This window comes from Panthera uncia, chromosome E3 (genome assembly GCF_023721935.1).
Source record: "Panthera uncia isolate 11264 chromosome E3, Puncia_PCG_1.0, whole genome shotgun sequence".
Classification (NCBI taxonomy): Eukaryota; Metazoa; Chordata; class Mammalia; order Carnivora; family Felidae; genus Panthera; species Panthera uncia.
Window position 1 is genome coordinate 16,399,960 of NC_064815.1, and position 24,795 is coordinate 16,424,754.

At 43.6% G+C, this 24,795-nt stretch overlaps 1 protein-coding gene across 8 annotated transcripts in view; it reads right to left on the reverse strand.

Moving 5' to 3' along the window:
- The window catches only part of XPO6 (exportin 6), a 103,150-nt gene that overhangs the window by 68,020 nt on the left and 10,335 nt on the right, over window positions 1-24,795 (reverse strand). For all 8 annotated transcript variants that reach the window (XM_049638478.1, XM_049638476.1, XM_049638475.1 and 5 more), the window contains exons 2-3: window positions 4,115-4,205; window positions 475-587 (exon numbers count right to left, since the gene is read on the reverse strand). In XM_049638478.1, coding sequence (XP_049494435.1) covers window positions 475-587; window positions 4,115-4,205 — 204 coding nt within the window. The remainder of the gene's footprint in view (window positions 1-474; window positions 588-4,114; window positions 4,206-24,795) is intronic.

Here is a 24,795-nt window from a genome sequence, read left to right on the forward strand (position 1 = left end):
CCCACTTATATAGGAATATAATATAAAGGCTAAATGGGGTGGGGGGGGCAGAATACAAAGAGGCATGAGCAACATGATTATAATTAGGTTAAAAAGAAAAGATATACACAGAAAGACAAAATTTGGAAGAGTTAAAATAAATGAAAATGTTTCTGGCTGGGTAAGAGCATTATGGGTATCACCTCTCCTCCCAAACTGTTTCTCTTTCATTACCTTTCTCTTTTAAATGATGACGTGGAAGGCAAAGTTACACGTTACCAAACCAGCCCTGCCTCACCTTTCTGGGTTGAAGATGGAAAAGTGCTCCAGAAGCAAGACATCTTGACGGGGGCGGCGTGTGGGAGGAAGTCCCTGAGCTGAGCTACTGCTGTTTCCCCGTCAGCTGCACCTCAAAGCTAAAGTCTAGTGCCAATGACCTGGCGTCGTGACTACAAAAGACTTTTCAGGACAGTATAAAGGCATCTGACAACTCACCTCAAACACCGTTAAACTGTACATCATGACATAGTCATTCCGGGTGCTAGAGAGGAAGTACAGGCAGAGTCTCCAGGCTCCTATTTGCTGGGCAAAGTTATCAAGAAGCTCCTCTGAAAAAGTTAAATAGCAACAAAGAAGGCTATGAAAAAGACATGAAATTAACACATGGCTGGGCTGTCTCATCAGGTTTTTAAACACACATCTCTCCATATAATTGAATGGCCCCCAAAACAATAGCAAAATCAGGCTGCGTCTTCGAGATAGAAAGGACAGACTGTACAACATTTTTCTGACTCTGAGGTGACAATGAACATGGACAATGTGTTCAGCCAGCTACAATCCAATAGCCTAAGGGCACTAATTGAGGCAGAGAAACTTTCAATGATAAAGTTCTTACTTAGCCTAAAGTGTGGGCAGACAGTGATCAAAGTATCATTTTACCTTATAAACGAAGGCTAATTGTTAACCTGTTTCCTCTGGGTTACCGGCTATATGTATTTCCTCAGGACTCAACAGTGTTCACACAAACACACACAAAATGATGGCTAGAGAAGCGGGACAAGAAAACATTAAGGCTAACCTTATAAACACAGGACAGGAAAAAAAAATGCAAGAGAATTACAGATGGCTAATTCTCTGTATTTGGTATTCATTTGGTCTCATTCTAAACTACCACATGAAAAACAGTCTGTAAATTAAGAGTAACAATCATGGGAGTTACCACGAGCAGCCCTGTCCACATCAAATCAGTTAGAAATGGTTTTCCCCCTCCTGAGGCTGCTGGTACCATCAGCCAGAAGCCCAAGACAGCAAGCACTGAAAGTCTGTCACCACGTTTCCGAACACACTGCCCCTTAGTCATCTTGACCTGCTACACAGGGCATGAAATACAAAACAAAGGGGGTAAAAAAATTTAAATCAAAATAAACATACATTTAAAAGGTTAAAAAGGAAGTTTAAAAATAGAAAAATTTTAAAGAGTAAAAGGATGAATAAAAGACAAACAACCCCCAGAGATTCTAGGAAGCCCCTGGAAAAGCAGGAAGGACCCTAAGATCACGGCTCTGCTAGCAGAAGGCCTCACTGTAGCAGCCTTACGGTTAAGTAAAAGCTTGTATGAATCCCAGAGCAGGAGTCAAACTGGAAAGAACGAGCTCTGGCTAGAAATGAGGAACGCTGGGCTGGAGACTGTGCTGCTCACTCATGGAGTCTGATCCCGAGGGATCACTGCTCCTCTTTGATGCTTCGGCTTCCTCCACTGTGAAAATGACCAGACTGTCCCTTGAGGTTCCCCGCTAACAGCTGTACCTCTAGAGTACTAATAACGCGCCTCCTTTCCGCCACCTCGCCAGGAAAGTTAGTTTATCCTAAGCTATGGAAAAGGAAGCACGCGGTTCCAGCCCACACACTCAAAGCTCCAAAGACTAGGCACAAAGAGAAGCCAAGTGAGACACACCCACCATATAGAACCAAACCCCTGGAGACTCTCCTTAGCCCGTGTTTAAATTAGACATTTGTAGTATCTGGTTATTTAAAGCTATTTTAAAATCAGATTAGAATACAAGTTTAGTTAAGAGGTTCCACTTTAAATTCATGAACGCTGAAGGTGAGCAATATTTGCTTGGCAAACCAAAAACTGAGAGAAAACCCAGGGTGCCTGGGTGGCTCAGTCGGTTAAGGGTCCAACCCTTGACTTCAGCTCGGGTCATGACCTCACACTGTGGGAGTTCGAGCCCTGCATCGGGTTCCGTGCTGACAGTGTGGAGCCTGTATGGGATTCTCTTTCTCCCTCTCTCTCTGCCCCTCCCCTCCTCAAAATAAATAAATACTTTTATTTTTTTTTAATTTTTTTATTTTTTTTAAATTTTTTTAACATTTATTTTTGAGACAGAGAGAGAGCAATGAACAGGGGAGGGTCAGAGAAAGAGGGAGACACAGAATCTGAAACAGGCTCCAGGCTCTGAGCCGTCAGCACAGAGCCCGACGCGGGGCTCGAACCCACGGACCGCGAGATCATGACCTGAGCCGAAGTCGGCCGCTTAACCGACTGAGCCACCCAGGCGCCCCGAAAATAAATAAATACTTTTAAAGAAACATTGTTTTAATTGAGAGAAAGACCAAAACCACTTCAATTATAAGCTAAAAATAGGACTTCAAAGATATTAGTGTTGGGATATAGCAGATTGATGTAAGAGAAAGATCCTTCACCTGCTTTGGTAATAATCACCAGTTGTATTTTTACTGTTAAGTATAAGGTACTCTGGCAGCATAAAACTAACAACGATCCCTAGTTTATGAAAGCTCTGGTTCTCTATAGACACTCCGTCAGAAAAGACAGGCATATATGGGGCAGGCCCAAAAGAGAGCACCAAGTTTAAAAGTAGAAGAGTAAAAAAAGTAAGCGCCTGGGAGGCTTAGTTGGTTATGTGTCCAACTGTGGCTCAGGTCATGATCTCACGGTTTGCGAGTTCGAGCCCCATGTCGGGCTCTGTGCTGACAGCTCAGAGCCTGGAGCCTGCTTCGGATTCTGTGTCTCCCTCTCTTTCTCTCTCTGTCCCTCCCCCACTCACACTCTGTCTCTCAAGGATAAATAAGCATTAAGAAAAAAAAAGTAAAAGTAAGAAGTTCAACTACCAGAAGCTGATATGATGCTCAAAGAAAGCGAGAGAAAAAGGGCTGCAGCCAAAGGTCTACTGGCTACCTGGAAACCCAGACCTTAGTCAAACCTTGGACCAAAGGCAGAAATCAGCCACAACACCCAACTGGCCAACATGACTTAGAGAAGCCAAGTGGGGCAGAGAAATGGGCCTCCAAAGTCCTAGAGACACGCAAAAAAGGCCTCCCTGGAGGTGAAAACAATGAATGTAAAGTTATTACCCAGCAGTCAAACATCCAAGGGAAAAGCTTTTAGGTTGGGACAGAGAAGAAAACATTTTCCATTTTCAAGTTCAGGGGTTAAGTGAGGACTCAGAGGGAGGAAAAGAGTGCTCGAGGACCACAGTGCAGCATGTCTCTGAGGCAGAGATCTGACAGTTCACAGTGCGCTTCAATGGATAACGCTCACGTAAATGAATATGGAATTCAAAAGGAAATTCTAGAAGGTGCTGAGGTTCCCAGGAGACCCAAGGTAATTATACCTTCATCTCTGTTGTCTGAAGCCTTTATTCATCACAACTTGCAGAATGGGGGAGACAATCATAGAGATAAAGATATAGCAGCAGCCCCCAAGGGAATACCAGTCACACAAAGGACCTCTAGGCACCAGATAAGGTTTGGATTGGACTTCCACACACCAAAACCATGTCGCTCTGACACTTTTAGGAGCTGTTTTCTTAAGGTAACAGTCACGGGCTTCTGTGACAGAAGTTCGACTTTGCTGAAATTAAGAAGAGAGCGGCGGGAGGGGCTTTCCACCGTTGGCCAGAGAGAACCCACCAGCGTGGATTATGGCGGGTTCCGCGAACCACAGCCCTGGATTTACAGACGCCACCGACCAGCAAAACAAGAGCCAAACAAAAGCCAAGACCTGAAGGGGAAACAAGCAGGCCTGACCAGCCCGGGCAACCGACTCCTTCCTCCTCACCACACACTTGGTGTGTTCGAAGGGACTCTTGGCGACGCCCAGCACTTCACTTACCTATCTCACGTTTTCTTTCGTTGGTTGTACAATCGTGGAAGAATTCTGTCATCAGACTTTCCAATGCCCTGAGGGAGGCTTCTTCAGAGGCCTAACAAAGGTATTTAGGAAAAACAAAAAAATCAGTAACTGTCTCTCCAGCTCTACTTTCCTCAGTTCCCTCCAGGTCACATTCAACAGCAAGAGTAATTGACTTCCTCAAACATCTTGTTTCAACATTCTTCAAATACACGGGATTCAGAAAAACTGAAGGGAATTTCCCAGCTGGTTCAAAACCCAAATTCTGAGTGTATTCTACATATCCATGCTACCGTGCAATCGATTTTCAATTATTTATGCTAAGGCAAAGGGAACAAATGACTCAAAATTTAATTCTGGGAGTATATCGAAAGCAAATTACCAGCCCCTGGCCCTGACTGAATAGGCAGAAGAGACCCAGGGAGAAGGTCAGGGCTCCCTACAGACTTCCTGTCAACTATACATTTGCCCCAAGTCTAAAAAATTAGCCATATTTTGATTCACAACAACTGCAATCAAACTGCTGCGTGGATTCCTGGGGGTTGTTGTTGAAGGCACTTCAGGAGCCACACGTTCTGACAACTGTCCATCTCGAATGAGCAGCCACCAGAGGCTAAGGCGAAGGCAGCTAGGAAACACACTGAGCAGGAACTCCCAATCGGCACATCCCAGCCACGGACCCACAGACAGGATCCCAGCCACGGACCCACAGACAGGCAACCGCTGGGCAGAACCGCTCAGGTGGAGAATGAGAGGGGAGGTGCTCTCAGCCCCAGAGCCCACCGTCTCCCTCTTCCGTCTGGGGCTCCAAGCCCACTCCCTCTTCTCCCACGCATGCAGGGGCATCGTTTGCAGCAATGAGTTTGGGTCCGCCCTCCTTCACTTGCCCATCTGCGGGAAGGCGAGCGTTCCTAGACCATTTTTGAATCTGCGCTGGCATTACGTACCCAGAGACCATCAAGAGCCAAGAGCAGTTCTGACTTCTCATCTCTTCATTCTAGTCTCCCCGCTCCTCCCTCCTCCATATCCTCTCCACTGTCTCCACAGTTAAGAGCCGATGATAAAAACTGCATTTTAAAGCAAGCCCACACTCAAATGTGTTATGTAATCAATCTGTAATGTTACCAGAGGCCTCCACCTGGCGACCGACTTTTGAAGACCCCGAGGAACTGGGGCCATCTCTGTGGCAACACCGGCATTTCTTGGGCCTGGTACCAATTACAGGGGCTGAGTCAGGCTTCCACCATCCCGTCCACATCAACTGGCATGCACAAGCACGCCACAGAGCACACAGGGGTCACGTTCAAGCAGTGCCAGGCACGGCTGTCCCTCTCATGCCGCAGTCATACGTGAACGGCTGCGTGATGTGTCATAATGGCACGCCGAGTGAGGAATTACTGTACAATAGTTACAGCACTTGGGATTTGTCTGAAGTTTACAGCTATGATCAGGATTAGCCCCTCTTACTCTGTTTTCAAACCAATGCATCAGTTCAACTGAAAAATATCCTTGGGTTGCAAATTAAGCTATTTTCTTTTTAACATTTATTTTTGAGAGAGCGCGAGCGAGCACGACTGGGGGGGAGGGGCAGAGAGGAGATAGAGCATCCGAAGCAGGCTCCGAGCCGTGAGCACAGAGCCCGATGCAGGGCTCGAACTCACGAACTGTGATATTGTGACCTGAGCCAAAACCAAGAGTCAACCACTTAACCAACTGAGCCACTCAGGTGCCCCTGCAAATTAAGCTATTAAAAACTACGTATTTTAGGGGGCCTGGCTGGCTCAATCGGTAGAACATGTGACCTAATCTTGGGGTCATGAGTTTGAGCCCCACACTGGGCATGGAGCCTACTTAAATATGTGTGTGTGTGTGTGTGTGTGTGTGTGTGTGTGTGTGTGTACGTACATACATATACACACATTTTTTTCAAATGCAGAAATAACCGGAAGGTCAGACTAAAATAGCCCACAATCTTTTTTAACCTGTTTTCAACTTTTTGTGTTGATCGAAACATCTCACTGTTCTCTCTTTCTAAGTAAATGCTAAATATTCAAATTCCTAAAATGAATTGATGTAAGTAAAAGAATGCTTTGATCTGTTTCATAAATCGACTTGGTATACCCATTTGATTCGGGGGAAAAAAAAAAAAAAAGATTTGTTGGGGCACCTGGGTGGCTCAGTCGGCTGAGCATCAGGCTCTTGGTTTTCAGCTCAGGTCACAGATCTCACGGTTCCTGAGTTCAAGCCCTGCATTGGACTCTGTGCTCACAGTGCAGAGCTGGCTTGGGACTCTCTCCCCCTCTCTGCCTCTCCCCTGATTCCTCCCTCTCTCTCAAAATAAATAAATAAATAAATAAATAAACAAACAAATAAATAAATAAATAAGCAAGCTTAAAAATGTTTTGTGAAAGAAAAAAAAATTGTTGTTTTAAAAACAGTCTGTGGGAAAGATCTGAAAGAATCAAAGGAAAATCTCACCATTTAACTTACTGGCAAAAAAATAAAACTTAACATAAATTAAGAGACACCTGTTGAAATTAGGTCATCTATTGAGTTAAAAATAAATCAGTAGTTCCTCTGGAGTCAAAATGGGTCCTTGAAAATTAAGGACACATCTTCAAATCACACCTGCTCCACAACTTTTTCTTGTAGTGAATCATTTCAGGGTAGATCCTAGAAAACACCCGAGCTCAGCACATTGAGGCAAACTACCACCAAGGTCTATTTTGTACTGGTTCTTCAGGGACAAGTTTGTGAACTTGACAATCACCAGCCTTGTATTAAATGCTGCTGGGACAAGTTCAGGACAATCTCTCCAAAGAACACACCTCTAACTCCACTCCCGGTCCCATCCACCCTCACTGCCCAAACCCAAGCTAACCTTCCAACAGAAAAGTGGACAGATGAAAGTATCCACATGGATCACAGGATGGACACTCCCCACCGAATGACGGTTACGCGAAAAACGAAACTCCAAAACCTAACCCAGTAGTATCACCAGGAGCTTGCCAATAAAAACAAATAGCATGCTGTTTACATTTTCGATCACTTCTACAACGGCAATATTAACACCTACCTCACGATGACCCACGTAAAGCTACTATGTAAACTCTAAAGAATTACCTAATTCATAGTTATGGCCGCTATCATTTTTATTTGGTCTTAAATACCAAATGAAAACAAACCAAAACAAAAAATTGAAGTGGTAGGCCTCCTTTGAAACTGGAGATTCATGTCCTCAGGCTTTACGGGCTTTGTCCAAACATCTCTAATGAGGCTTTTCCAACTGGATTTCAAAATGAAACTATGTAAAAGTTTACAGGAGACAAAAAGGAGATCAAAGTCATATACACAGAACAGAGATGTAAAGACAGAAAAGATAGGTTCAAGACCCGCAGAGAGCGCGAAGGATATTGGCGAATTCCTCCCGACTGGCAAGAAGGCTACTGATATTGGCGAATTCCTCCCGACTGGCAAGAAGGCTACTGGAACCTTTGCCAGATGTTTCAAGGAGGGGATGAAGTCAAAATCCAGACTGCTGTGGGTTTAGGGAGTAAAGGCAAGTAAGGAAGTGGTAAGATTCCGTGCAGACTTCACTTTCCAGTAATGAAGGAACAAAGGACATAAAACAAAACCCACGTGCCATGATGTGGTAGGAAGAACAGGCTCCAATTCCCAAAGACTACTCAAGCCCTGTAGTGACTAACTTATGAAGCACACTCAGGACTCAATACACCCGACTGCTTCCCAGCTTGTGCTTGGGATGTAAGATCCGGACCTTGAAGAACTAAGGAAAGACAAGATTAAATTAAAACCAAGTAAGACACATTCACACAAAACAATTACAGTTGGACAACAGATATAAAATGTGAGAGAGAAAACAATAAAGCTTCTAAAAGATAACGTAGAGCATCTTCATGACTTTGGGGTAGGGAAAAATTCCTTGAAAAGGACACATAAAAGCACTAAACAAAGGGAAAGATTGATAAATCAGAATATTCATCAAATGGCATAAGGAAGAGCACGCAAAAGAAAGCCACAAAATGGGAAAAGATATTTCCAACAGAGGACTTAGAGTACAAATCAATAAGGAAAAACAAAGGATTCAACTTTTTGACAAATAGTTAATTCTAAGAAGGTATTCAAAAAGCCTGTTCAGGGACACCTGGGTGGCTCCGGCAGTTGAGCATCTTACTCTTGATTTCACCCAGGTCATAATCCCAGGGTCACGGGATCAAGCCGCACATCAGGCTCCACACCGAGCATGGAGCCTGCTTAAGATTCTCTCTTTCTCTCCCTCTGCCTCTCTCTCCCCCATGCGCACTCTCTCTAAAATAAAAAACAAAAAATAAAAAATGTTAAGCGTATACAGAAAAGAAGTGCTCGACCTCATCCGTTGTCAGGAAAATGCAAATTAAAACCATGACAGCACTATGCATCTACCAAAACGGCTAAAATTAAAAGGACAAGAACAAGAGTTGGTAAGGCTGTTGAGCAGTTAGAACATGCACATACTGCTGCCGGCGAAGCATACACTGGCATAACCACTTCAGAGAGTGGTTGAACGGCGGAACAGAAGAAGATAATTTGCAGGTGACATGTCCGATAAAGGGTTAGCATCCAAAATATATAAAGAGCTGATACAACTCAACACCCAAAAAACAAACAATCCAATCAAATAATGGCCAGAAGACATGAACAGACATTTCTCCCAAGAAGCCAGAGATGGCTGGCAGACACATGAAAAGCCGCTCACCGTCACTCGTCATCAGGGAAACACAAATCAAAACCACGATGAGATACCACCTCACACCTGTCAGAATGGCTCACATTAACAACTCAGGCACCAACGGATGTTGGCGAGGATGTGGCGAAAAAGGAGCTCTCATGAACTGTTGGTGGGAATGCAAACTGGTGTAACCACTGTGGAAAACGGTATGGAGGAGTATGGAATATTACTCAGCCGCAAAAAAGAAAGAAATCTTGCCGTTTGCAATGACATGGATGGAGCCAGAGAGTAGGATGCCAAGCGAAATACATCAGTCAGAGAAAAATACATGATTTCACTCCTATGTGGAAGTTAAGAAACAAAAATGAGCAAAGGAAAAAAAGAGAGAACCAAGAAACAAGACTCTTAATTATACAGAACAAACTCCTGATTACCAGAAGGGAGGTGCGTGAGGAGTTGGGTGACACAGGCGACGGAGATGAAGGGGGGCACCTGTCACGATGAGCACCGGGTGACGCACGGAAGTGCCGAATCACTCTATTGTGCGCCTGAAACGAATGTAACCCCGTATACTAACAATACTGGAATTTAAAATACTTTTTTAAGAGAGAAAACCCTTGGCAGCTGAACACATGCATCCTTTATGACCCTGCAATTCTACTCCTTGAGAACTCAAACAGAAATTGGTACACGTGTATCAAAAAAACTGTACACAAATGTTCACAGCACCATTATTCATAATATCCAAAAAAGCCAAAAGAACCCAAATAAGCATCACCAGTGGAATGGATACATTGTGGTTCATTCAGCAGGAAAATATTATAAGACAATAAGAATGAATCAATATCGCCACATGCAACAACATGGATGAATCTCACAAACACAACGTTGAGTAAAAAGAAGCCAAAACACACTCTTCATTATTCGTTGTATGTTAATTTTTAAAACAAGCAAAATAATCAGAACAGTGGTTACCTCTGGGGAAGAGGGATTCTGAGATGCTGGGAACATTCTGTTTTCTCGATCTGAGTGTTAGCACACAGGATGCACACTAGGATTTGTGCACTTTTCTGCAAGTATACATACACCATTTAAAAACCTTAATGGCATACTTATTTTTAGCATTCAGGTTGTTATTTTCAGCCAGTGAGTTTAAAAGTTGTGTTTTTTCCTCTATCAGCACAACCACTGAGAGCAACTGGGGGCCTGAAGGTCAGGTCTGAGTGGGAGACTCCTGGATTGCTGGGCACCATCACCTATGTTTTCAGAGCTGTTAGGGTGACAGCATGAAGGATTACAATCCCAAAAGCCAAAAGCCTGTGTATACCTCCCCAAGACTTCCTCGGCTTACCTCAGCAGCAGACTAAAACCCTGAGGCAGGATGAGAAAATAAACCTGGCTCAGAAAACTCTCTCGGAGTGTATGTATCTCTCTAAAATAAAGTTTTCTGTTCCACAAAGAGTTAAAAATCTGCAGCGCGGAGGAGCTTTCGGCTGTGCCTGCTCTGACTTTATCTGTTCCTTTTATTGCACTGCTCACGGTTCAGTGGTTCAGAGACCTACCTACTACTGACTCATTTATTAAGGAACAACAAAGTCAACCAACACCCATAATCGCCTAACTACAAGGAAAACTTGAAAAGGGAAGGATCACATCATCTGAAATCTTTGACTCTTCCTTACATCTTCTAAGATCACCAGGCCACCTGGTTCTTGCTTTACACTGTCTTTCAGATTTGCACCTTTTCCCTCATCACTTCTATAGGCCCTGATCCCCTCCTGCCTAGATTACTGTAATTTCTCTTCCCTGGTTGCCTTGATGTCGGCTCTCCCAATTCCAGTCCAACCCGTGCTTCACCACCAGATGAATTCTTCTAAACATGGATTCTCTGTCCCAATTATTCTAAATCTAGCTTTAAAGGGCCTTTGAATCTGGACTGAGAAACTCAGCCATTCATTCAACAAACAAATAAGCCCAATGCTCACCAACTAACTGACTCTGCATTAAGCCCCGGAGATGAATATCGATAAGACTAAGATGAACAAGACTGACTGACCCCCTGACTTCAAGGGACTGGAGGTAGCCTGGGGGAGAGAAGGGAAGAGCCTATGATAAAAAAAAAAAGTAGAATAGGATGGTTTACGAGATCTAGTAGTGACAGATGTATAAATGGCTTCCGGATCCCAAGGGAACGAACTCTGTCTGAGGGAGAGAAGGAAGGCTTCACAGAGAACATGCATTTTGGGTTTTGAAGAAGGCAGAGTTTACTAGGATGAAAGGAGGAAAGCACGCCTGACTCACCATCACTCACCACAGGAAGCCATCCCTCCATTTTGAGCACGCATGGTCTCCCCAGCAAGTGTCTCCTCCCATCCTGCACCTGCTCCTGGGTCTGCAATTCATAGCTCTACCTTCATGACGTTTCTTACAAAATGAAAGTTCACAGCATGGCTCCCTTCGCTGTGTGTACCTCGTGTTTTTATCTCTTGCAATCAGTACCAACAGTTTTGCCCATGGCCCTGTTCTCTGGTCAGTTCAGCACGGCACAATTCAAGTGCACGGGTTCCGAGACTGCATTCCTCAGGTTTGAGCCCAAATGCACCTCAACCTAGTTATTTAATCTGTTAAATAGTTATTTGAGCCTAGTTATTTAATCTGTCACTTTTTTTCCTCTTGTGCACAACTGGGGATAAGAGAACCTAACACATGGGATCGTTCTAAGGATTAAATAATCTGTGTAAAGCACACGGTGAACATAATGCCAGGAATAAAGGGCTGAAAGCCCCATCTGTCACTGCTAATACTTCATAGGTAGTGGGCCTCTCTCCGTAACCAGAACATAAAATGCCTGGGAAGACACTCTGCCTAACACATTTGTATTTTCTACCACATCCAGCATGGACTGGTGCTCAAATGTCTTACAGTCCGAATTCAGGAGGAAAAAAAGGAACAAGAAGACAGTATCACTTTTAGTTTCTCAGGAATACTGGTAATCCTTCCGAATTTAAAATACACGTGACTATTTAAAATTCCCCCTTTAAGGCCTCGGACTGCTCACATGCGTTCAATAAACATTTCTGGAAAAAAACGGGAGAATGCTAACCATTCATCTTAAAAAGACACTGAGACCCAAAGCGGATAATATGGTGCTTGGTCCTTAACTTAAGACACGTACATGGCAGGCTTCTCAAACCCCACCTAAAATCTGTAATGTTTTTATCTACTTGCCTCTAAAATGCCCCCCACCGAAGCATAATCTTTTTACAAAATCAATACCGGGGGGAAAAATGACTCTTTTCTAAAGAAGCTTTTATCAAGCTTCCTGGCACCTTTTCCAGTATGTTCCTCCAAGGAGGTGAATCAGATGAGCCTCCTGCACTTGGGCTCATGGCCTCCTTGCCGCCAAACCCAGAAACATGAGGACCAGCATCCCAGAGTCCCACTCAAATATCCTGTGGCATATCCAGAACAATGCTATCACTCTATTTGCCTGTACAGAAAGGTTTCTGGGAACAAGGATTCCGCACTAGCCTCTGACCAAGGCTCAAAAGTATGCGAGGCATACCTGATGCGTTACAACAGATGCCATTAGTGAAGACACTTCAATCTCTTATAAACTTTCTCAGAAGCTAACAGGATTACCGTGGGTGTTCCGACTCTGAAGAGAACACTCCTTCTCCCTTACGCTCTTCTTCACGGAAGAGGAAACAGATGAGGAAAGAAGGCCCTCTGGCCTTCAGGCCTGTAAGAGCATGAGACGGAATAAGCAGCTTAAAAGAATGTGCGACGGGAATCAACAACGTGACATCTATGTGGCCCCTCTGAAGTCACTCGGCTCAAAAAGCCAGAAAGCAGGAAAGCCTGGAGAGGAAGCCCCGGTCAGGAGGGATTCACAGGTCTTCTCCCTCCTTTCCTGTCTCTGCTCTGTGTGTCTCAAATGGCAGATACTATCCTAAAAAAAAAAAAAAAAAAAAAGAAGAAGAAGAAGAAGAAGAAGAAACAAAAACCCTAAACACATCCTAATGAGTAGAAATCTCGCTTTACTTCTCTAAAAGCAAACTGTTGAAACCGGCTGGACCTCTGAAGTCCAGCCCTCAGAAGCGCAGGCGCTGAGGCGGGGGGTGCCGAGTGCCTGGCTCACACGTACGCAGCTGGCACGCGCCGCAAGCCAAGTCTCCCAACTCAGCCGCATCCGTGCCCGAGTCCGGGTGTCCCTTAGCCCATCTGCGACGGGAAAGTAGGGGCAACGCTAAGAAGAGGGGTTGTCTGGGACTACAGATGTGCAGTGCAGTGATTAACTTCAAAAATTATGTACAGGGGCGCCTGGGTGGCTCAGTCGGTCGAGCGTCCGACTTCGGCTCAGGTCATGATCTCGCGGTCCGTGAGTTCGAGCCCCGCATCGGGCTCTGTGCTGACAGCTCGGAGCCCGGAGCCTGTTTCGGATTCTGTGCCTCCCTCTCTCTGACCCTCCCCCGTTCATGCTCTGTCTCTCCCTGTCTCAAAAATAAACAAACGTAAAAAAAAAAAAAAATTTTTTTTTTTTAAATTACGTGCACAAGTTGCAGGAAAAACGGTTTTCTACTGCAGGAAAGAAACTTCTACCTCTCTTCTACAGAGAGGACATTAAAACAGTATGTCTCTGTAGAAGTGGGGAAAAATACTACAAGGACATAATTGGGCCAAAGGACAAAACTTCTACCTCCCAGTCCTCAGCAGTAAACAGACCCCTTTTGTTCACGGGAGAGACAGAATCTGACCCAAACCCGAGAAATACTGTGCAAACCCAAAAAATACTGGGAGGTATTTTTTGCCATTGATCAGCTTGATGGTAGCTTTAGACTAAAGCAGAAAAGTACCTTTTAATGATTAGAATTACCTTTAGATGCGGCTAAACCATATGTTTTAATCAAATAATTATCTATATGATGATATTATACAAAGTTATATCTGTCGTTACTCCCAAAGGGCGAATATTTTCAAAGTTAAGCTGTAGGCAACAATGAGGAGCCCTTCTGAGGCAAACGCAGAGCTTCGTTAAAAAAAAATTTTTTTTAATGTTTATTCATTTCTGAGAGAGACAGAGAAAGAGAGGGAGAGAGAGAGAGGGGGGCAGAGAGAGGGAGACACAGAATCTGAAGCAGGCTCCAGGCTCCGAGCTGTCAGCACAGAGCCCAACACGGGGCTCGCACTCACGGACTGTGAGATCATGACCTGAGCTGAAGTCGGATGCTTAACCGACTGAGCCACCCGGGCGCCCCATGCAGAGCACCAATAGTTAGTTCCAGACATGTGTTCGTGGAGTCATGGTAAGTGCATCTGCTCTGGCCTTGCTCTCCCGGAACATGGTGCGTCTCCGTTTCTCGGGTTTGGGTCAGATTCTGTCTCTCCCGTGAACAAAAGGGGTCTGTTTACTGCTGAGGACTGGGAGGTAGAAGCAGGAAAACGGCCAGGCATCTGGGCCAGAAAGCCCAACTGGTCCCACTGTGGCAGTGAGAAGGTCGAGGCAGCATTGTCTGTCCCCCTGGGGACCAGTTAGAGGAAACATCTTGTACAGAGAGGACAGTATGTTTTAATGCTGGGAAAAACCTATCCATGTACTATACTGGACAATACAGAAAAACAAGAACCACCAATTAGCTACTAATGGACAGGGGCACTGGTTTCCAAAACTTAAAACAAATCTAAAGGAGATTAACGAGTCATGACTAGTAAATGCTTGATTCTAAGGCTAGATCCTGCACCAAAGTGGGGAAAAATACTACAAGGACATAATTGGGCCAAAGGACAAAACTGGAATACCAATGGCAGATCTGATGAAAGTACTGAATCAATGTTACATTAACTGAAGTTGCTAACTGCACTGTGGCTCCGTAAGAAAATACCCGTTAGAAAATACACGACACAGGGTCAAGGGGCCATGACGTAGGCAACTTACTCTCAAACAGTTCAGCCAAAGAACCTGTGTACATATATACGTGGAGAAACTGTAAATAATGAAGCAAACAGGGCAAAATGTTAACACTGGCAGAGTTTGGATAAAGGGTAGAAGAGATTTCTTTGTACTACTCAGTCTTTGCAATCTTTGTGTCCGTTGGAAATTATTTCCAAATAGAAAGTTTTTGAAAATTTCATCTGTTGAGGGTGCCAGGGTGGCTCAGTCGGTTTAGTGTCCAACTCCTTTTTTGTGTTTGTTTTTTGTGTTTTTAATGTTTATTCATTATTGAAAGACAGAGCCAGAGCATGAGCAGGGGAGGGGCAGACACAGAATCCGAAGCAGGCTGCCGGCTCCAAGCTGTCAGCACAGAGCCTGACGCGGGGCTCGAACTCACAAACCATGAGATCATGACCTGAGCCAAAGTCGGACACCCAACAGACTGAGCCACCCAGGTGCCCCTATGTCCAACTCTTGACTTTGGCCCATGATCTCATGGTTCGTGGGATCGAGCCCCACGTCCTGGCTCTGTGCTACCAGTATGAGGCCTACTTGGGATTCTCTCTCTGCCCCCCCCCCCAAATAAACAAATAAATATTAAAAAAAAAAAACAAAAACTTCATCTGTTGGATTGGTACCCCTCCAACTTTGCTCTTCAGTGCTCCCAGCGGGCTGGGCAAATAGGAAAGAGAAAGCAAGACAAGGATATGACAGGCAAAAGGGACTCATCAACCTCTCAGATGCCAGGGCTATACTAGCACACATCATTTGTGAACAAGGAGAGGATACAGCATAGGCATTAAAAATTTTGCATCTGCTGGTTGGGCAACAAACATATCCCGCTAGGAGCTGAAATACATTAAGTTATATGCTTATTTATTTATATTACAGTAGGTTTTAATTACACAGCCAAAAAAGCAAGTGATAAGAATAGTTATTTGGCAAGAAACTGTCTAAAATAAATGAGTAATACAGCCCAAAATAGGCTCTCTCGTCACAATTCCATCTGCTTCTTTTTCCCAGGTACATATCCCAGGAGGACGGATATTTTTATCTGCATGCCTAGTCAATTAAATCCAAAAGATGCCGAGACCATCAACACAAGGCATACTATCAACAACTCCTAAAGCAGGACCACAGAATCTTAAGAGAGAAATACAAACCCCAGAGAACAGCAAGTCCAACCTCAACATACAGAGGAGGAAAATGAAGAGTATCTTGCCCAAAGTCAACCAGCTACTGGTCAAGTGAAGGCCCTGGAGCAGGGCCACCAGAGCCCTCTCCCAGTGACAGCTCCTCTATCCTTTAAAGGAGGACACCGAGGGGCGCCTGGGTGGCTCCATCGGTTAAGCGTCCAACTTTGGCTCAGGTCACGATCTCACGGTCCGTGGGTTCGAGCCCTGCGTTGGGCTCTGTGCTGACAGCTCAGAGCCTGGAGCCTGCTTCACATTCTGTGTCTCCCTCTCTCTCTGACCCTCCCCTGCTCATGCTACGTCTCTGTCTCAAAAATAAACGTTAAAAAAAAAAATTTAAAGGAGGACAGCGAGTTCTAGGCCTGTAAGTATGATGAGCGAGCTGGCATTACCTTGCATGGGATGAAATCAGGCAATGAATGAGTGTGAAGTTAACAGGCCCACTATATGCGTGCTGCAAATCTAAAATCCCAAGTAACACTACAACTCATACATAAAGAATCCATGGCAGCTGCTCGTACTACCTGTAACTGTTTAAGAGCAAGTCTTGTAAAACCTGTACCACCTTCATCCAGAATTATTCCCAGACACAACCAGCATTTTATTTTTAACGTTTATTTATTTTTGAAAGAGAGAGAGAGAGAGACACCATGTGAGTGGGAGAGGGGCAGAGAGAGAGAGGGAGACACAGAATCCAAAGCAGGCTCCAGGCTCTAAGCTGTCAGCACAGAGCCTGACACGGGGCTTGAACCCACGAACTGCGAGACCATGACCTGAGCTGAAGTCGAACGCTTAACCGACTGAGCTGCCCAGGCGCCCCAGAAGTGGCATGTTACATAACAGTTTAAATAACATTTATTTCATTTTGGCAAAAATCTCCAGATTGTATTCCAGCCTGCTGGGATTTGAAGGGGCATAATCACTTCCTTTCTCCCGCCCAGGTCTATAGCTTGCTACAGTCTCAAGCAACCGAGTGCGATCAAAGTCCAATATCCTCTTCATGACTTGCAAAGCTGCAATGCCTCCTCCTTTCCATCCTGAATTGACCTGATCCAGCCAGGCCGAGCAACAATAGGAAGGCAGGACACGGCAGCGGGAGACAAGCTTCCCTTGAGGATAAGCAGGTGAGAAGTCCAAGGACAAAGCTAGGAGGGTACTGATGCCGTGACCTCACACCTGGGAAATGTGGGCAATGGTGTTGGGCTCTCCCCAGTGCACCCATCATAAACAAATCAGGAACTACATCCCTCCTGGGGGAAGGAAAAAATGAGAGGGGGAAGCCAGAGCTCAGAAGAATGTGCTCCAATACCGTTGCCACCTAGGGTACACGGGACAACTGCTCGAACGCACACCGAACTAGGAATGAGGATGCTGGCGCCACACAGTGAACGTACCTACCTTAATGTCACGGAGTCGTACATTTTTCAATGGTAAATTTTATGTTTATTTTAACACACACACACACACACACACACACACACACACACACAGAAAACTCTTAAGGCTGTGGGGAAAAAGTATGTTAAGGCACCATTTCTAATACATTAAAATAACTACAAAGGGTGCTTAAGTAAATAATAGGTAAACATTAAATAAACCTATAAATGTGACCTATAAGTCCTATAAAGAGACAAAAATAAGGAAGGATGTAGGTAGCAAAAAAAAAAAAAAAAACAGACAAAAATAAAATCGAAGTTGGTGATAACTTTTCCTACCCTTCCACCCCAAACAATATATTACAATGAAGCCATTTTTTAACCTATTAAATTTGCAACAATTTTCTTAAGCCTACCCAATGCCAAGGAGTGTATTTATCTACAGCTGGTAGGAAGAATAAACTGGTATAAACTTTCCAGAAAATATCTGATGACGTACCTTAAACATGTACATACTAAATCTAAAACTATGTTAAAAATAAAAGGTTTACTAAAAAATCTTCATACCCTTGGGTCCTCCTGGGAATCTAGCCTAAGGCAATTTTCTGAAATACAGAAAAAGCTCTTTGCAAAAACATGAATCACATATTATTTACAATGGCAAAAAAAAAAATGGAACAATCTAACTGCCCAAAAATCCATGCAATGCAATATTACACAGCCTCTGTAAATACTTATGAAGTATTTGATGATTTGGAAAACCACTTCTACAACGTTACATGCAAAAAGAAGAAAAAAAGTGCATTTACAGTATCGTGATCTCAGCCATGTTTAAAAAATACATAGGAGGGGTGCCTGGGTAGCTCAGTCGGTTAAGCGTCCGACTTCGGCTCAGGTCATGCTCTCGCAGTTCGTGGGTTCAAGCCCCGCATCAGGCTCTGTGCTGACAGCTCAGGGCCTGGAGCCTGCTTCAGATTCTGTGTCTGTGTCTCTCTCTGCCCCTTCCCCACTTGCAGTCTGTCTCTCTCTGTCTCTCTCTTTCTCTCTCTCTCTCAAAAATAAGTAAACATTAAAATTTTTTTTATTCTAAAAAATAAATAAAAAGTACATAGGAAAGAAGACTTAGAAGGAAACAAAATCCAAGAGGTTGAATCTGAGCTCTTATCTATTTTGTACTTATCACAATAGTCTACAACAGAGTTCAAAGTCCTTTTTACCATCAGGGAAAAACAATTGACTAAGCAAAATCAAAAGGTGGCAGAGAAGCCTTTGTGACAGCACCAGCACCTACTTCAATTACCAAATGGTACAAGAAAGAAGACGCTACAGAAACCGACCTAACTCACTGGCCACAGATCTTGGAAGGCTGGATGACTACAGCTCTGTGTAAAACTAAATCCCCACGGGAGAAAAGCACGCAGGAGCCCCACACACTATTTGTGCAACCCTTCGGGTCTAAAATTACTTCCAAGTACAATGGTTCAATTAAATACATAAATCCCTGATAGATCCCTTACGTTGTCTTTCTCTAAAATCAGAATGCAGAATGTATGTGAATAATTTCCTGGGCTGTACAAAAGCACAGGGCTCCTTTCGTCACGAACTAAATAAAAGCCTCTGGAGTCGCAGTCTTCACAGAAATCACCAGTGCTGCCAGGCGGGCGTCCTGTTCTTCAACATTTCAAAGCTTTCCTTGCTGTGAACTGACCCCTCTTTTCCACATGTAGCTGTGGCTCCATCTGCCCGAAATGGCCCTTCTGCTTCTGCGCCTCAAGCCCCAAATTCTTTGCCTAGTGACTTCCTCCTTCTGCTCTGAAACCTAGCCCCAGTGTCACCTCCTTCCGGAAGCCTTCCCGGTTACAACTCTCCAATTTGGCCAGGGCTTTTATTTTATTTTCAAAGTACAGGAGTACCTCTTACAAGGCTCTATTTTTGCACTCATCCCCCAGGACAGTAATCATTTCTCATCCAGGGTTAGAAACTTCCAGAAGTTATAAACTTCTAGAACTTTTCTTCACCCTTTTCCACCCTCACATTCAATAACTGTAGACCAGATGAGTTCCCAATTATTTTGCAACTCTATCACAAGCAACTCCCCAAACTCACCTCCCGACTTTCCATTTGGGTGAAGCATTACAAAGCACACACACATCCGTGCACAGACTTCCCACCTGAAATTAAATGTCTTTTCAACTTTCCTTACATCATCAGCAAGATCTTCAGAGGCCTAGCACGCCACCAGTATTATGAACTGCTTTCCTTTCTTTCTACACCTAGGGCATGGTGAATCCAAGACCCCAAACTTAACATTCCAACTCGTGAATTTATCCATAACTTCTATTTCCTCACTAAGAACTTTAACTTCTTATCTTTTCATTTGCGTTACCAATTCCGTGAGTTGAATTTCTTTGGGGGATTATCTTCCATAAAGTAGTGAAGACTTTTATAACGCCCTAGTCACAACGCTGAATGGTAAAGAACCCACAGGCTGCACTGAGCTAGGAGGTCAGCTGGGCCACTCACTAGCCAGCTAGGTAACTTGTTCTAGACACTGCAAGACACATCTTTAAAAAAAAAAAAAATGACTTATCAAAGGCTTTGAAGGTCACCGACAATCATCAAAACCACAAGTGTTAAATGTCAAGGGTCCTATGGAGTGTGCCGATAAAAGCGGTCCACGCAAGTCCTTTCACTTTCAATCTGTTCACTATCAAGGTGTAAAAGGGGATTCTTTTTCTCAAAATGTCTTCTGATATTTCTTCGAGGTCTTTAAAAGCCTTAAGTTTCTTCTCTTCGTAAGAAGTCTCCTTCACAGTTACACGAGGATGGGATTTGTTAGCACCTCTCAGCAAAGCATGTCTGTCCACAAAGGTCTGGAAACAGACCAGTCGCCCCCACGGCAAAATGAGCTGAAGGCCACCTGGTGTTATCCTCAAAGATAACGTGTGTGCCTGGGTCTTTAATTTGCTTGTGAAGACTGGGGAGGCCAGAAAGGTGGGGAGAGAGGAGAGAAAGGAAGAAAGAATACATACATTGATTTTTAAACAGTATATGTTTAAAGTCAACCCAAGAGATTCAAGACATTTCAGATTCACAGAGAGCGGCCGTGACCTATAGCCCCAGGACAGGTGCCTTCCTTTAACCAGGTATAGGTGTTCTCTGCCATTAGGGGAATCTCAGTAGAAAATCAGAGAAACCCTAAGCATGACTGGTAAACTCCCTTATGAAATTACTTCATGTATCCTTTAGCATTCTAAATTCACACTCTGGTTCACAAACCCAGTTAACAAATGATTACCAGAAAAATCTCTTCACCAAGGTGAGCTCCGCAGCTTTCCGGCCATGGAATTGCTTTCCTACAATTAAACTTGTTCTCACGTTATGTTATGACAAACATGAAGCCAAGCGGGGAAGAATATTGTCTTAACCACATGGATCATCAGACAAAAGTTTAGAAAATGATGAGATTACACAGTCCCATCACTAAGACAATCATGTTAGTCAGGTCTACAATATTAGTATATGTGAAATGTTAGTGCTCTTATTCTGACTAAAATCAGCAGCATGAGGGGCACCTGGGTGGCTTGGTCGGTTAAGCGTCCAACTTCGGCTCAGGTCATGATCTCATGGTTCGTGAGTTCAAGCCCCGCGTCAGGCTCTGTGCTGACAGCTCGGAGCCTGGAGCCTGTTTCCGATTCTGTGTCTCCCTCTCTCTCTCTGACCCTCCCCCGTTCATGCTCTCTCTCTGTCTCAAAAATAAATAAACGTTTAAAAAAAAAAAAAAATCAGCAGCATGAGAGCCATCGACCAAATGTGCAAGCCATTCCAAACATAATTTTATCGATTCTAAAATTCAGCCAAATTACATTCTTTTTAATTGTTGGCTGACCCAACAGAAAAATGTACAAAGATCTGGAGACCAAAAATGGTCAGCAGACATGGGAAAAAATGCACATGGCAATAAAATATCAAAAGATGTTCCACTTCACTTACAAAGAAAGGATCCCACATGTAATTCCTGATATGCCATTTTCACCTCTCACATTAAAAAGTTTTAACGGTTGGCTAGAAGATAGGAAAACAGGAAGTACCCCATTAATGAGAGTAGAAACTCCTAATTTTGTAGGAATAGCACCATCTACCAGAATTTTTAAATACACGGTTTGCTCCACAATTCTTCTAGAAATTTATCCTACTATCTCACAAAGTGGACAAAGATGTATTCAATGTGTTTACTACAGTATTAGTACCAAGCACCAGAAATCTAAAATAGCCAACATTAGGGAACTTATGCCTTAAGGCAGGCATACCACATTCTTGGGCAAAATGATAACAAAAAAAAATAATAATCCACACTAAAAGATATCCTAATTGAGACTGAACTTCAGCAACATAGATTTCTTCTAACAACCATGCAAAAAAAGGCAAGCTATCTCTAACTGGGGTAAAGGGACAGCATTATATGAATTAGGCTAAACACACTTGTCCACACAACATCATTCAATGGCAAAAAAACGGTAAGTATCAACAAAATTCTTCAGAAAAGAATGTATGACCCATGAGTATTTATGGATAAGAACAACAGGCAGGCATTTTCAAACATGAAATAATTTAGGGAATATAGCAACCAAAAACTCTATGAAAAGAAATTATCAGCTAATCAATGCTGAACAGATTAAAAGGACCAATCCCAGAATATCTAAGAATCTGAAGGAAAGAGTGTAAACCAAGAATTTTATACCTAGCCAAGATATCCTTCAAGTATAAAAGCATTATTTCACCAAATAAGTCACCCTTTTTAAAAACTGACAATCAAATCTAGCCAACAGGAAGATGAATTAAAGATAGGAGATATGGAGGGGCACCTGGGTGACCCAGTTGGTTAAGTGTCTGACTTTGGCTCAGGTCATGATCTTAACAGTTCATGAGTTCGAGCCCCACATCGGGCTCACTGCTTTCAGCACAAAGCCTGCTGCATTCAGATCCTCTGTCCCCTCTCTCTCTGCCCCTCCCCCCACTGGCACGCGTGCGCGCGCTCTCTCTCTCTCTCTCTCTCTGTGTCTTTCTCTATTATTTGTTAAATAAATAAACTTAAAAAGAAAAAAGACTTCAGGTATGAAAAGACCACAGTTCAAAGAACCAGTGGAGAACAATGAATCCTTAAAATCTAAAACTAAAACTAAATACTGAGGAAATTATGGTTACGGAACAAATTATAAATGCTCTAAAGTAACGTAAAACAACAATCAACAATGAGAAGGGGAAAACAGAAGAAGTGCAAATGTTCTTATTTTTCCTATTATTAAGGTCACTGATACTGCCTAGAACTGAAACATGGAATATATTTATTAAAAATGATGCCATCTTGGGGTGCCTAGGTGGCTCAGTCGGTTAAGGGTTCAACTTTGATATTGGCTCAGGTCATGATCTTGCGGTCGTGGGATCAAGCCCCATGTCTGGCTCTGCACCAAGCATGAAGCCTACTTGGGATGGATTCTCTCTCACCCTCTATCTGCCCCTCCCCTGCTCATGCGTGAGTGTGCACACTCTCTCAAAATAAACATTAAAAAAATGGGGGCACCTGGGTGGTTCAATTAAGCATCTGACTCTTGATTTCCGCTCAGGTCATGATCTCACGATTTGTGAGATTGAACCCCTCACTGGGCTCTGCACTGACAGCACAGAGAGCCTACTTGAGATTCTCTCCCTCTCTCTGCCTCTTCCCCTGCTCACACTCTTTCTCGCTCTTTCTAAACAAATAAAATAAACGTTAAAAAAAATTGAGGCCATCTTCTTGGGGTGCCTGGCTGGCTCAGTCAATGAAGCATGGGACTCTTAATCTTGGGGTTGTTGAGTTCAAGCCCCACGTTGGGCTGTAGCTTATTTAAAAATAAAATAAAATTAGTAGATAAAATAAAAATGACTCCATCTTGTTGAAGTCTTTCATAATCTTTTCTCTTAACCTCCACGGATTTATCAAAAGCTAATAATTACTGAAGCAAAGATTTACTTGAAATCTGACAAGTCCTTGTCCAGTTTCATTGCTTTCTTTATTTGCTATGAAATGCAAGTGACCCCTCAAGGGCGCCATGCGTATGAAAACAGTCAATCTCTTAAGGTCACACACGGATTACACTCCTACACTGTCCTCAAACTGACAAAGCTAGAGGGAGAGAGATGAGTGGATGCTGGGGGGTGGGGGCAGGACACAGAGAGTACTAGGCTTGAGGAGTTCTGTGGTGCTGGGGCAGCTCTGGACCTTGACTGCGGTGCAGTTACATCCATCAGCACGTGGACCAAGCTGCACGGAACCATACACACAAGTGAGTGCAGGTTAAAAACAGGTGAAAACTAAGTAAGGTCTCCAGTCCAGTCGGTAACTGACAGGCACCAACGTCAACTTCCTGGTTTTGCTATTGCACACAGCTATGGAAGATGTCACCACTGGGAACTTGTGGACCTCCTTTTGCAACTTTCTGTATTTAATTACTCCAGAAAGTAAAGCTTTAAAAAAAAAAAAAATGCAACAATTAATTGATTTTTCTTTTATTTTAAAACTAACATGATTCTTCAGGGGTGCCTGTGTGGCTCAGTCGGTTAAGCATCCGACTTCAGCTCAGGTCATGATCTCGCAGTTCATGAGTTCGAGCCCCACGTCAGGCTCTGTGCTGACAGCTCAGAGCCTGGAGCCTGCTTCGGATTCTGTGTCTCCCCCTCTCTCTGCCCCTCCCCTGCTCACGTTCTGTCTCTTCTCTCTCTCAAAAATAAACGTTAAAAAATTAAAAAAAAAAAAAATGATCCCCCAAATCAGCATGATCACTTTTGAAATGAAAGAACTTTAGGATTCCATCTCGCCTATCCAGATAACACATATCTACAAAGACATACAGATATTTATATGATGCTAATTATACTTTAGGGTAGTAGGATTAGGGGTGATTTCTTTTGCCATATTCTTTGCACCTGTAACGCCTGATTTTTAAAAAGCACATGTCATTCTTATAAAAAAACTATCCAGTTGTTACTCTTTATTTTTTTTTTTTTACGTTTATTTATTTTTGAGACAGAGAGAGACTGAGCATGAACGGGGGAGGGTCAGAGACAGGGAGACACAGAATCCAAAGCAGCTTCCAGGCTCTGAGCTGTCAGCACAGAGCCTGACACAGGGCTCGAACTCACGGACCGTGAGATCATGACCTGAGCCAAAGTCGGACGCTTAACCGACCGAGCCACCCAGGCGCCCTGGTTACTCTTTTTTAAATAGAGAGATGGAACGATCTTCCCAGGTCTACTTAATTACTAACCAATTTAGAAACCAGTGATTTTTTTGTTTCCCCAGCTGCATTTAGCTAATAAAATACCTTTACCTCTTCAGGGAGTCTGAGACCAGAGATCTTTTTCATGATAACCCTTATGTAAAACAGCAGCAGGCT